This window comes from Calliphora vicina, chromosome 1 (assembly GCF_958450345.1).
Source record: "Calliphora vicina chromosome 1, idCalVici1.1, whole genome shotgun sequence".
Lineage (NCBI taxonomy): Eukaryota > Metazoa > Arthropoda > Insecta > Diptera > Calliphoridae > Calliphora > Calliphora vicina.
The window spans coordinates 86,927,426-86,941,998 of NC_088780.1; the positions used below are offsets into that span (position 1 = coordinate 86,927,426).

General features: G+C 32.1%; 1 protein-coding gene across 4 annotated transcripts in view; it reads left to right on the top strand.

Moving 5' to 3' along the window:
* Nucleotides 1-14,573, top strand: part of scrib (scribble) — a 444,246-nt gene that overhangs the window by 338,485 nt on the left and 91,188 nt on the right. For 3 of the 4 annotated variants that reach the window (XM_065515081.1, XM_065515077.1, XM_065515078.1), the window contains exon 26: nt 4,599-6,275. The exons of the other annotated variant lie outside the window; for it this stretch is intronic. In XM_065515081.1, the coding sequence (XP_065371153.1) occupies nt 4,599-6,275 (1,677 nt within the window). The remainder of the gene's footprint in view (nt 1-4,598; nt 6,276-14,573) is intronic. 4 annotated transcript variants of the gene reach the window in all.

Sequence of the window (14,573 nt, forward strand, 5' to 3'; positions counted from 1 at the left end):
AATCAGCAAGTAATATTGGAGCAACTTGATAACTACTTATTATTTGACTGAAACACTAGTTATTTTTGTTTGAAAACTCATGGGTCCTGCTTATAAATGTACTTACATTCAGTACATTCACAACAAGAATATGTAGCAAAAGAAAAACGAAAAAAATATTGTCTTGTGTGGGAATCAAACCGACACATTTTTGCTTGTGTCTAGCTGATAACTGCATGTACGAGTTATTTTATCGTAAGTTAGCGATGAACAAAAAAATGCATGGCTTTGACTGGTGTTGAACGTCTGACGTCCCGTTTTCATTACCAACCTGTATATAAATAAGTAATTATTCTATTAAATAAAATAATGTGCTGGGTAACCACCACTCATTACAAAATAATGTATATGGTAACTAGGTGTCATTATCAAAATTCACAGAATTTTTGCTGGGTTATGTTAGAAATATTTGTTTAAAATGTCATTTCTTTTTCGAACATGATGATTTTATCATTATGAAATGAATATAAATTTAAATGTATTGTAGTATATTACCACTTATGTCAACTTCTTTTTAATTTTTGTTAATAACGATAAACAAAACTGTGCTACTTCGAGGTAGAACTAGTATCATTATGCACTTATAAGCCAGTAACTTAGTTGATCATCAACTGAATTTAAGTGAATTTAGAAAGAATAAACTCAGGACATTCCAATGTGTATATTTCACCATCAAACATATCTATTTTTTATTTTTTTTACAATTTTCTGAGTTTTCAAAAGTTAAAAAGAAACATGTTTGCTGGAGAACTGTCGTAGAACTGATTACGTTTTCCGAAGCCCTCAATTACCTGCAGATCCGCATTGCATCGTCACGCCTGCAAAATGACCTATGTGGATCAGAAGATCCAAAAAAACAGTTTATTTCTATGAAAGCCATAGTAATTTGCATATCGTCACCTGAAATGCAAAAGGGCGTAACAACCAGAAATTTCAAAATTGAGTTTTCACAAAGTTTTAGCTTTCTATTTTTAAAAATAACGAAAACAAATCATATTTATAACCACAACACTTTTAATTTTATTATGTTTTCTGTTCTGATATAGTCATGAGAAATTTGGTATTGAATTAATTTAGTTAATAAGAAATATATTAAACAATAACTTTTGGAAGCGCTAAAATAATTTCGAAATTATATGTGTTGAAATAATTGTCCAAATCGAAACAGAACTTACGAAAACAAGATTTAAAAAAATCGGTTCTTAATATCCCATTCAAATGTTCACCTATAATAAACTATTTGTCTTAGGGCCATTATTACAACTTGCCGTTATAGTTAAAGTTACCTTTAAAGGTATATTTTTCTATTGCTTAAAGTTACCTTTAACTATAACGCGAAGTTGTAATAATGGCCCTTAGACGACTACTTTCAAGTCAACTTGGCTTTAAATTCGCAAATTTGTTTGCATATATCTAGGAAATAATACAAAAAGATCGCAGTTATTGCGTAATTTCGATTCATGTCGATTCGATTTGCGTCGCGTTTTTAATATTGGTTATAATTTCGGTTTGAGTCGTTATAACTAACTACATACAAGGTGCGCTTTTCTTTGCGAGTGAAACTAAAATGTGAATATTTTTTTGTTTTAATTTGTTCTGTTAGTTTTTAGCTCTTTTTACCTATTTATATGAATAATTAAAAGCACTTGGAGCAATATATATGAAATAAAATGCTTTAATACAAAACTTTTGATCAAATATTTCTTTCTGGGGCCAACTATTAAGAAAATAAAACAATATATGAGAAAAAGTGATTCGATTTGTTTAGTTACGTTTTGAGTCGCATTTCTCCAGTCGCCATTAACATAGAAATTTGAAACGATATTAAATATTTTTGAAGAAAATCTAAAATTTGAAAACACTTATATAAGATCTACATATATCTACACAGAGGTACCGGATTCATTGTAGCAACAGCATTTTTTACCAGTTGAATGATTCGATTGTGCAGCTAGAACCCGATCTAGTAAAGAGCGATTAAAACAAATAATCATTTGTTACTCCATCTAAAATTCTGCAGCCATAACTTGAACTTACGGTAATGAAGACTGGCAACTAATTAGGTTGTCACATTAAAATAGTTTTCTTTGTGTATATTAAGGTTCAAATTCCAAAGATATTAGTTTTCAGATAAAAAAGGGATCTTAACAAATAGAAATACTAGGGTGGGTCAATTTTTTTAGGTCAACAGGCGTATAGCAAAAACGTAATCTACGAAAAATTCAAAGAAAATTTCCCCAAGAATCTATGGGTCTAAGATCAAAACCAAGTTCCCGCTGAACGACTTTAAAATACACAGTTAAGAAATTTTTAAAAACAAATCATTAATCTTTATGTCTCTCGGCGGGAGCTAGGTTTTAATTTTAGATCCATACTTTCTTTTGGTAATTTTCTTACAATTTTGTGTAGATTCCGATTTTGATATACGCCTGTCACTTTCATTTTTAATTTTTTTCATTTCATTTTCACATATTGACCCACCCTAATAAATAAATTTTTTTATATTAAGATGTAGGATAGATTCAGAACAGCCGAATATAGCATCAGTGCAATATTTTCGGACTCCTAAAAGAACCCCTGCGTACACGCAGAGAAAAAACATGGTTCGACATGGTTACGACCAATATGCTATGTTCTCTGTAACAATATATTGTTGTGGTAAATATATAATTATTGTTTTAATTTAATTTCAACAATATTATAGTTACTGTAAACGTTTATATTTTCATCGCAATTATAAATATGAATATGGTTTTCGAACAACTAAATAATGTTATTTAGGTAAACATATTATTTTTATGTACAACCATTAAATGTTAAGTTTATATACGCGTAGTCATAATATGTTTAAGAAGCAAACAAAATATGTTCACTGTCTGTTTTCCCACAATTTGTGAGTATTGGTGTTTGTCTAAGCTACATATGTTATTTTTACAAGTAAATTTTGAGTGTCTGTAATTCCCATTCGCTCTATAGTTTTATTTGTATATTATCTTTAACTTTCCTAGAGCGAATAACAATAAATTTGATTTTATCAATAATATTTTAATTGTGAATTTAGTACTTTAAAACTAAAACTAAAACCTATTAAAATTTAGTATTTCCAAAAATAAATTTTAATAATAATATGATTATTTTGGATCATAATATGATTTCATTGTATCATAATAATTTAATTGGGTCATAAATATGATTACTTTGTGCCATATTATGATTAATTTATATCATAATATGATTATTTCCAAACATATTGTGATTGATTTTTATCATAATTGGATTATTTCAGAACATATTATGATATTTTATTATACTAATAATGATCATAATATGTTTTGGACTACATTCACAAATCTTATCATAATATGTTGCTCTTAGTTTATGGTTACCACAACCATTTTTTTTCTCTGCGTGTAGCTGCTACGAACCACTAGGGGTGAGTGGGAACTGTTATTTTAGATTTAAGATCAGCACTCATCGCCTCCAGGCAACGAATAATATCAGCTATTTCCTTGTAAACAACACGAATGTCATTAAATTCATAAAAAATTTCAAATAAAAAACTAAAATGCTCAATAAATAGCATTGAGCTTTTCTTTATGACTACCATTGCTTTCTACGATCAAAAAATTAACGTCATATCAATGTTTTAAAATGTTTTTTTATATGTTGTGGAATTTAAAAAATTGTTATCGATATAGGTGTTAAATTATAAAATGTTTAGTAATTTAAACGTAATTTGTGCACTCTATTATTATACTTTAGTATTGCATTAGTCTTATTGTGCAATTTTCTATTATTCTTTAGATTATATACAAGCATATCGAATAGCAAAACTTCATAAATAACTTGAGCTTCTTTTTATATTTGTTTTTTCATAATTTCTGTGTTGAAATGTCCTTTCTGTTTTTAAACTATTTTTGTATTTATAACTATCATTAATATTTGTTTATTATAATTATAAGAATATTGGCGCCAGGCTTTATATTTATTTAAACTCATTATTTATGGTCTTTGTCTTTGAATCATCAAAACTGAGGGAAAATAGAGACATTAAGCGTATATTTTTTGTCATCGTTTTATGTTTCAGAAAATATTAGAAATAAATGGCTTGATAAATCAGCATATTAATTGTAAGCTTTTTCTTCATTCACAATCCCTCTATCTTTTTTACATCTTCTATATCACCTGTCACAAATAAACAAAAAACAAAACAAATATACGTATCAAAAACGCCAACTTAATATGAGCGTCAATCACCTACCTGTTCACCAACAAAAAACCCAAAATCACATTGATCATCAATCACCATCAATTGTCTACAAAACCAACAGCAAAAATGTCCTTTGTCTTTTAGTTTAAATTACGTGTTTTACACCAACCAATTCTATAAGTATTAAAAAAAATTTAACCCTAAAACTGACACAAATTCTAACATAAAATTTATACATCGTTTGTTTTTTACTTACACTTTCTTTTTTAAATCATACAAATTAACGAACTAAATAAAAAAAAACTCAAATAATATTAAATGGATTCACAATAATAATAAACAAAAATAGATCGAGCAAGGTGCCGGCAAATTGAGAGATCCCCGCTTTGAATACAAACAAATGGTGGATAATCAAAATATTGAAAAAGATGAAGTTAAAGTTGAGCCCGTCTACATTATTGATGATGACGAGGACGAAGACGACGATGATGATGACGACGAAGACAACGAAGTAGACGATAGTGATGATGACGAAGATGACGATGAAGAGGGCGAGCATGAAGTTCAATCGCCACCAGATACAGTCACTGAACAGACTGAAACCGATTCCGACTATTTCGAAAAACCTAGGCCTACTGGCCGTTATACAAGCGACTCGGAAAGCGATACACAAAAACTGAAATTTCAAACAGCCTCAGGACGTAGTACACCCGATCTCTCATCGTCTGCTTATGGTGGACATCATCGTAAATCGGTTAGTTTTGATTTGAGCGGAGACGAACGTTCCAAATCAGATTACGAACGTTCTCGCACTCCGGAATCGTATGCGTCTCGCTATTATGATTCGGAACATGAATATAATCCCTCTAGAGCACGCATGCCACGCAAAGGAATTTTAAGATCTGCCAGTCCCTCGTCGTCCAACAATTCCACATTAGAAAAGAAACGACCCGATAAGTTACCAACACTTGTACCAACAGTGGCACGTATCAAAGAAATCGATTCGCCAACTTTGCAACATGCCACTACGAGGTCAGCATCTCCTCATCGAGTCCCAAGTGTTTTAAGTAGTGGCTATCGTAGTCCTCCACCTCCTCCTATTGAAAGTGTCAAATTGCCTACCGAAATCGAACGTGAAAATCCTTTCCGTGATGCATTTTTAGATAAAAATCGTATGGATGATGAATACACAGAAATTGCCAAAGCCATTTCCAAATCACCACGTTCACCCAAAGACACAAACTATTTCTTTGGCGCCAAATCTGGCTGGAAATCTAGCGAAGATATTTTGCAGTCGGAGAGGACAAGTGGCCGCAGTACACCCAATACGGTCATAAGTCAACAATCAAAATCGACAGAAAACTTAGCGAGTCGTCCCAAAAAACCACCACCAACTCTGCCAAAACCCAAAGTGAAAAAGGCAGATTTGGTTAAAAATTTCGCATTAGAATCATTCCAAAGTGCTGATGTTGGCCATGGTGACTTTGCAGTATTTGAACATGATCCCAATACCAATGAAATACATCAAGTATCCAGGTCTACAAACTCCGGTCCGTCCTCTACGCCGAGCCCGAGACTGCCCGTAAGAGTTAATATACCAAAAAGTCCTTCCAGACCGAAAGACAGTCCACCGCCGCCACCGATTAACTTCGCTACTATGCCAAAACTTCCACCAAAAATGCAACCCTCCTTAATTCCCGCTATACATGATGAATCACACTATATGGAAGTCTTACCACCATTACCGCCAATTCCACCGCTACTAGCTGCTCCCACTATAGACGAAGTGCCGCCATCTCAAAGACGACCTTCAGACTTTATTCACGAAAATTCGCCCGACAATATTCTAGTATCCGAGGAAGAACACCGCACCATATTGTTGCAGGAAAACGAGCTGCGCAATCAATTGCGACGAACGGGTAGTAAATCCCAAATACCAGAACTTGGAGTGCCGCCTGAGCTAGCACCTCCGGTTCCCGGTAGCCAATATAGCAGTAGTAGCAGCAGCTCGAGTTACAAACATTTGGTAAATCCTATTATTGATAATACAGAAGATTTAGATTTACCCCTACCTCCAGCACCATCCTCACCTCCAACAACAACCAACACAATGACACCTCCACTGAACCAAAATCCAGTTTCTCCTTCCCCCACTCCCTTGAAAAAAGACACAACAGCAATAGTTAGTGACCTCAGTAGTTCCGCTTGTGACAGTGATTCCTCTAATAATTTAACTACTAACCAAACTTATATGTCTTCCCATGCTGCGGAACAGCAGCGTTTGGAATTGTCCGCGTCCAGAGTGCCAACAACAGCAACCATAACCCCACACCATGATCCTCTCTCGCCAACACAAATCTTTCCCACAGCTCAAATTTTACCGGTGCAATATGCCAGCCTGCCGCAGCCACAACATCCCAGTGCTGCACATGTCATACCGGCCGGCCAACCCATATTTACACTGGGTGGTGGTTATGTGTTGCTGCCACAGGCTGTTCTAACACAGGCAACTACCGCCTCCGGCCAAGTAATCATATCACAGGCGCAGCAGTTGCAACACCAACAAATCCAGCAACAGACGCCACAGTTACACATGCATCAGCAACGCATAGTGGTGAGTGAAGCCATTGCACAACTACCACAACAACAGCAAGAACAATCATCTATTGTTGAGCACGTAGACAACACGAAAACTTCTTCAATTCCTCCATCTACCTCTGCTCCCACTTCCATTTCTACTTCTGCCGAACATACAAGTGAAGGTAGCGATATTAGGGAAGACCTCAACTCACTACCCCCACCAACACCCACACCTTCTTATACTGGTCTAAAGTTTCCCTCTCTGTCAGGTATTGCAGCCCACAATAGTACAAACAATTATCAGAACACCACCACGAATACACTGGGTCATTTCTCTTCCACATCCTCCTTTTCAATTGACTCTTCCACATCGTCACTGCAGCGCCAATACAATTCGCAAGCAATGAATGCAGCCTCATATTATGAGACTGCCGAAGAAATTTATGCCACCATTGAGGAGGAAGCGATTTACAGTAATACATCATTCTTTGATTCACGTCGTAGTAGTGACACTTCTCTAAATTGTCGTTCATCGTTGTCACCGCCACCACCACCACTGCCTCCAAAGCGTCCCGTCAAACCAACACTATTACGTAAAGCTCCACCACCTCCTGGCGGCAGTAAATTGCGTTCACAATCACAACCTCAATTAAGTCTATTGGACATTCATAATAGTAACAAAAACAATGCCACCGGCAGAAGTCAGGCAAATAGCCAACGTGTGCCTCTAACACCCTCCGCTAGTGGTAAAGAGACAACTGTTTAAAGTTCCTTCTTCACATTTGAATCATTCCAAATTTTGTATGGTTGTGTTCTTTTTGGTTTTTGTATAGATGTTGTTGTTGTTTTTGTTGTTAATATTGTAGAGCTCCAACTAAACTTTGATAAGTAAAGGAAGTTAGTATGTCGGTCGGTCGGTTGGTCGGTTGGTGTTTTTCATTGGTTTAATTGAGTTGTGTTTGGATTTGGTGTAGGATATTCTGTAATTAGTTTTTATTAAGCTGCTCGGTTTAATGTGGTTTTATTTTCGTCTTTAATTGTTAGAAATTTGAAATTATTTTTGGTTCTGTTTATTTTTTGGAGGAATAATCCTAATGTCGTTTGCCCTTCATTTCGATGTTGCCTGTCATCGATGTTGGTTTTTGTTTCTCCGTTCTTATGTCGTTTTGTTAATTACAGTGGGGGAAATTTAACAAAGTGCAGTTGTTGTATGTAAGGATTAATATAAGGTGAAGTTTTACAAAGGTATCAGTATTAGTTTAGGTTAAATCCCTAACAAATTGGAAAAGTATAAAACTTTTACAAAATAACTCTTTTTCTGATCTACATAGATAGTGTCCATTTTTTTTGATTTTGTATTTTGCTAATACACTTTGGATATATTTAAGTCAGTGAGCCAAAAAGTACATTCGTACGTTATACTAAATTGTCGTTACCGAAATATCCCCAATTAGCGTTAACGTTACCTTTTTGCCATTTCGAAAAGGTCTACCTTGAAAAATCTTCAAATTATTCGATACCATAACTTTAAAGTGCTCCATTTTTATACCCTTAAAAATGAGTGGCAAGGGTACATCTAAGTTTGTCATTCCGTTTGTAATTTCTACTATTCTATTTTTCCGGAATATACATATTCTGGATCGTTATAGATAGCGGAGTTGATATAGTCCGTCTGTCCTTCTGTATGTCGTAATCGACTTTTCGTAGACCTCAAATAACTTACATACATGATTCATATACCAATTTATCCGCTATAGACCCGTTTCGGTTGCTATTTAAAATCGAGAATATCGGCCCATATCGGCTGAGATATAAAAAAACAGGACAACCTCAATTTTTGGCTAATTTTTGATCTATATCTGGATTACCAAGTCATTAATATTGACAATATGGATATCTAATGATAGATATTTCAAAGTCCTTTGCAGCTGCGTATATGAGGTCATAGTAAGTTGAACCTACAATGGGTCAAAATTGGGAAAAATATTTGTTTTAAAATATAGTTAGCTGTACTCAATATCAAGAAGATTACATAAGAAGTAATTCTAGTATTTAAAATGTTCCTGTGCATATAGAAATTTCCCTTACTGTTTGTTTTGGTTAATACTTTAAATGAACTATTTCATTGCTTTTTAATCGCAACGAATGGCTTTCATTCTTTTCAATTTCTAGCTGCCAGATTTTTTGGTTTTAAATCCTCACTACCTTTTTGACCCTTCCTACGGTCGGTTGACTTTAACAAGATGTGATTGTTTTGTTATTTGCGTTTAACTGCTGCTCCAACCATCCTCTTAAATACAATAACTGGTGTGGTGGCAACGACTTAAAAGTGTTCAGATGATGGTGGTTTTCGACAATTGTATTTTTAGATTTTCTAGACAAAGTTCACTTAAAGCCATTGGCATAGTTTTAATTTACATTATTACTGGCAGAGTGCTGCCAGTCGACTGATGACGACGGGCTTATACGATTTTTGCTATGATGACCATTAAGATAATGATGCCAACGAAGATGAAAACGACGATGATGATGATGATACTGAAGATATAAATGGTGGTGTTGTTTTCTGTCATTTAATTTTTCTTTTCTTCTGTCATTCATTCAAATTGTTCCCTTATTAGAACTGACAAAGATTTAAAAACAAACTTAAAAAAAAAGAAATGTTAAGAATGGTTTTGCATTGTAATTAATATGGAAATTTTTATTTAGTTGCCTTGAAAAAACTAAATGCAAAAAAAAGAATTAAAATTAGAAAGAAGGTCAGGTCAATTGAACTTTTTTCTGTAAATTATTCAAAAAATAAAATTGTCTAAAAGTGTTTTTTCTTTATCATGGTAATCCTGTTAAACAAATTTTGTGGTAAACTTAAACTTTTTAAACGTATTTCTCTACACATTATTTGTATTTAGTTTAAAAGAAAAAAAAACGAAATATTTTGGAATATTCAAAGAAGTTTTGAATAACATATAAATAATAAATTTGTTTCACTATGGTAGCACACCCTCTATGCGAGTACTTAAATAATATTTCGCCTTTAATATTATTATTACTATCAAATATAAAATAGAATAGTGTTTTAAATTACATTAGTTTTAGCAACTGTTATATTTGTTTTTTGATTTTTGTAACCTTTACACCAACTATATTTACCAGCGTATTTTTTATTATTTTATTTACAATAGTTTTTTTTATAACACGTATTATTTTGATTATTTTTTAAACTTTTTAGACTCTGTAGACAGTACAATTTTATTCCATATTTTTATATATTATAAATATTATTTTTTTTTGTTAAATCCGATACAACAACAAAAATCCTTATCAGCTTTAGTTATACCAACAATTTTTTTTATTTGTTTCTATTTTATATTTTCTATGTATGTTTTATTTTATTTCTATTGTTTATTTTTTTTAATATAAAAATAAAATAAATAAAAATGTTAGTTTCAGTTCAATTTTATTATTGATTTATTTTCGTAATGCTTTTGTTCCACATGGAAAAACAATTTTTATCTGTTTGTATTAAAAACTAAACAAAATCTAAAAATATTTTTGTATATTTAGTTTGTAGCAAATAAATGACGATTTATTTTAATTGATTTTTATTTAAACAAAAACTAATTTAAGGTACAAAATGTTGTTTTCTTTTGTGTTGTCCTTTAAACTATAATTTAAGTCAGTGCTAAAATATTGCTTCCTCAGGAATCCTTGTGGTCTAAAAAATGTTTAATAAAAGGTCTTCTTACAATACATATGATTAATTATGTTTGCTATTAATGACATGTAAATAATGTTCAAATACTTACTCTAATATATTAAACAAAATGTGTAATGTACAGTCGTCGGTTCGATCTTAAAATAAAGAATATTAAATATGTAGCTTTAAAACTATAGATCAGATTTCTTTGAAACTTTAAACATCTATAGGGGATGAGTTCAACTTTCAGTGTATCTGAATCTTTGGAGATATGAGGTTTAAACTCAGATGGCGCTACAATCGACCTATGTTATCGACCTAAATTGGAAAAATTGCTTAATTTTTCTTGCGAAAGTTGCAAGGCTGGAAATGTCACAATAGAGTACGCAGAACAGATTATATCCTAAAAAGTTTCAATTCAAATATTTATTAGATTGACAACTGGTTTCAGTAATTATTTTGTAATTGAATCAGGTATTCACGTGCTCAAAAACAAAATTTTCAAATAATTTCTAATAAATTGAATATACACAATTCATAAGAAACCATATGATCCTTACATTTTAGGTATAAAATGTGTTCAGCAAAGTTATGTAAAATGTTACGGAGAATATTTTTGTAGGGTATGTTAACCCTCTAAATCCTCAAGGCATGGGTCTTTTTGTCCTTATTTTAAAAAAGTGCAACAAACTCCATTAAAACAGGGATTTAAGGGGTTAAAATGTTCCGCAAAAATATTATCCGTGAAATTTTACTATAAGTCCCTGAATACACCAAAACGGAAAATTCAACCAGAAAGTTAGAAATAAGACATAACAAAAGAGAGCCGAGGGTTAATTTCGCATTTATTAAGAATTTTATTTTAAAGAACATTTTAGGTATAAAATGTATTCAGCAAATTTATGCTAAATGTTACGGAGAACATTTTTGTAGAATATGTTAACCCTCTAAATCCTCAAGGCATGGGTCTTTTTTGTCCTTCTTTTAAAAAAGAGCAACAAACTCCATTAACACAGGGATTTAAGGGTTTAAAATGTTCCGCAAAAATATTATCCGTGAAATTTTACTATAAGTCCCTGAATACACCAAAAAGTCAACCAGAAAGCCAGAAATAAGATACAACAAAAGAGAGCTTAGGGTTAATTTCGCATTTATTAAGAATTTTATTTTAAAGTACCCCAAAAATTTAACATGCGCACCCATTGAAGAACGCTTATAGCTGAACATCGTATGGTAATGAAGTGGAATTGCCTAGAGCTAAACAAATGTAAGCTCTCTTTTGTTGTGTCTTATTTCTGACTTTCTGGTTGAATTTTCCGTTTTGCTGTATTCAGGGACTTATAGTTAAATTTCACGTGTAGTTTTTTTGCAGAACATTTTAACCCCCTAAATCCCTGTTTTAATGGTGGTTTTTGCACTTTTTTAAAATAAGGACAAAAAAGACCCATGCCTTGAGGATTTAGAGGGTTAACATTTTCTACAAAAATATTCTCCGTAACATTTTACATAACTTTGCTGAACACATTTTATACCTAAAATGTAAAGATCATATGGTTTCTTATGAAGATTAACAATAAGAATGTGCCAGAGTTGGGAAACTTTAACCCCCCCTCAAATGAAATTCAGATGTAAACTTTCAAAACGCCGATACACGTGTCTTTTTTTTTGTCTCCTCTATCAAAATTTATTGGTCGGACCTCGTAATTTTGGAAAAAATTTTATTTTGTTGTATAGTGTTATGAAATAATTGAAACAAGTTCAATATGTGATAATTTTTATACCCTTCAGCTTCGTGAGAAGGGTATATATAAGTTTGTCATTCCGTTTGTAATTTTTACATTTTTCATTTTTTCCGACCCTATAAAGTATATATATTCTGGATCCTTATAGATAGCGGAGTCGATTAAGCCATGTCCGTCTGTCTGTCTGTCTGTCTGTCTGTTGAAATCAATTTTCTGAAGGCCCCAGATATCTCCGGGATCCAAATCTTCAGCAATTCTGTCAGACATACTTTCGAGAATTTTGCTATTTAAAATCAGCAAAATCCGTCCATAAATAACGGAGATATGAGCAAAAATCCGAGATAACCTCTGAAAATTTCATCAAAAAACACAATGTATTGCATGCTTTGACAAAAAAACAACAAAACGTATGCTTGGATGTGCAAGCTTTGTGTATTTTGTTTTTTTTGTGTTTTGTTTCTTTTGGCGTTGTTGTTGTTTTTTATACAACTAAAGTTTAGTTTGGTTGTGTGTATGTTTGAATGTGCATGCTTTGCGTATTTTGTTTCTTTTGGCGTTGTTGTTGTTTTTTATAGAATTAAACGTATGTTTGGATGTGTGTTGGTTTCATTGCCTTGCGTATTTTGTTTTTGTTTTTTCTTTTGGTGTTTTGTTTCGTTTGGCGTTGTTGTTGTTTTTTGTGTTCTTGATAAATTTAGGATGCTGTACGCTGAAAGTGGGCAATGTACATACATATATGGGGGATTTCATGTCAAGTGAACCAACTTTTGAAATCGATGTCTTCCGATCGGGATGAAATTTGCACCAAGGTTAGCTCTATTGGATAGTAACTCAGACACAATTTTTCAACAACATCGGTCGAGAACTCTCTGAGTTATAGGGGGTAAAATTTTGACAATTTGGTCAAACAGGGGTTTTTTCTTATCCATGTAACTTATTACCTATTGTTCTTAGCAAAATGTGTCCCAAATAGTATAGATAGCTATTTCTTCGATCTTTCGAAAAAAAATATTTAAAAAAAAAAATAAAAAATTTGTAATATTTTTTTTCCGAAATCAAAAACTTTTTTGACTTTTTTTTAAAATACGCCCTTTTTTTTTTTTTTTTTTTTTTTCTTAAAATAAAGTTTAGATATTTTCCTTGAACACCTACTTGGTCGCTTAGTGGGATGCGAGTGGGATATCTATCAAAATAAATATTTTGTAACTCAAAACATAAAATTTTTGACTTTTTTTGCAAAATCAAAAACTTTGTTGACTTTTTTTTTTCAAAATGGACCCTTTTTTAGTCTTTTTTTTTAGGTCAAACAAAAGCTTAGATATTATCCTTGAAGACCCTTTTGGTCGCTTAGTGGGATGCGAGTGGGATATCTATCAAAATAAATATTTTGTAACGCAAGACATACAATTTTTTAATTTTTTTTTGCAAAATCAAAATTTTTTTCCAATATGGGTCTTTTTTTTAAAAATTTTTTTTGCTCAAAAGAAAGCATAGGTCTTTTCCTTTAAGACCTATTTTGTCACTTAGGAAGATGTGAGTAGGATATCTATTAAAATAAAAATGTTGTAACTCAAGACATTCAATTATTGACTTTTTTTTTGCAAATTCGAATTTTTTTTCAATATGGGCCCTTTTTTAAAAATTTTTTTTTAGTCAAAAGAAAGCTTAGGTCCATTCCTTTAAGATATTTTAGGTCCCTTAGTGGGATACGAGTGGGATATCTATCAAAATAAATATTTTGTAACTCAAGATATACAATTTTTGATTTTTTGGCAAAATCAAAAACTTTTTTGACTTTTTTTTAAAATGGGCCCTTTTTGTAATTTTTTTTTTTGCTATAAAGAAAGCTTAGGCCTATTCCTTTAAGATGGTTTTGATCGCTTAGTGGGATGCGAGTGGGATATATATCAAAATAAATGTTTTGTAACTCAAGACATACAATTTTTGTGTTAAAACATTTATTTTGATAGATATCCCACTCTCATCCCACTAAGGGACTAAAAATATCTTAAAGGAATGGACCTAGGCTTTCTTTTGAGCAAAAAAAAAAAATTAAAAAAGGGCCCATATTGGAAAAAAATTTTGATTTTGCAAAAAAAAATTAAAAAATTGTATGTCTTGCGTTACAAAATATTTATTTTGATAGATATCCTACTCGCATCCCACTAAGGGACTAAAAATATCTTAAAGGAATGGACCTAAGCTTTCTTTTGACTACAAAAAAAATTTTAAAAAAAGGGCCCATTTGGAAAAAAAATCGTATTTGCAAAAAAAAAAGTCAAAAATTGTAAGTCTTGAGTTAAAA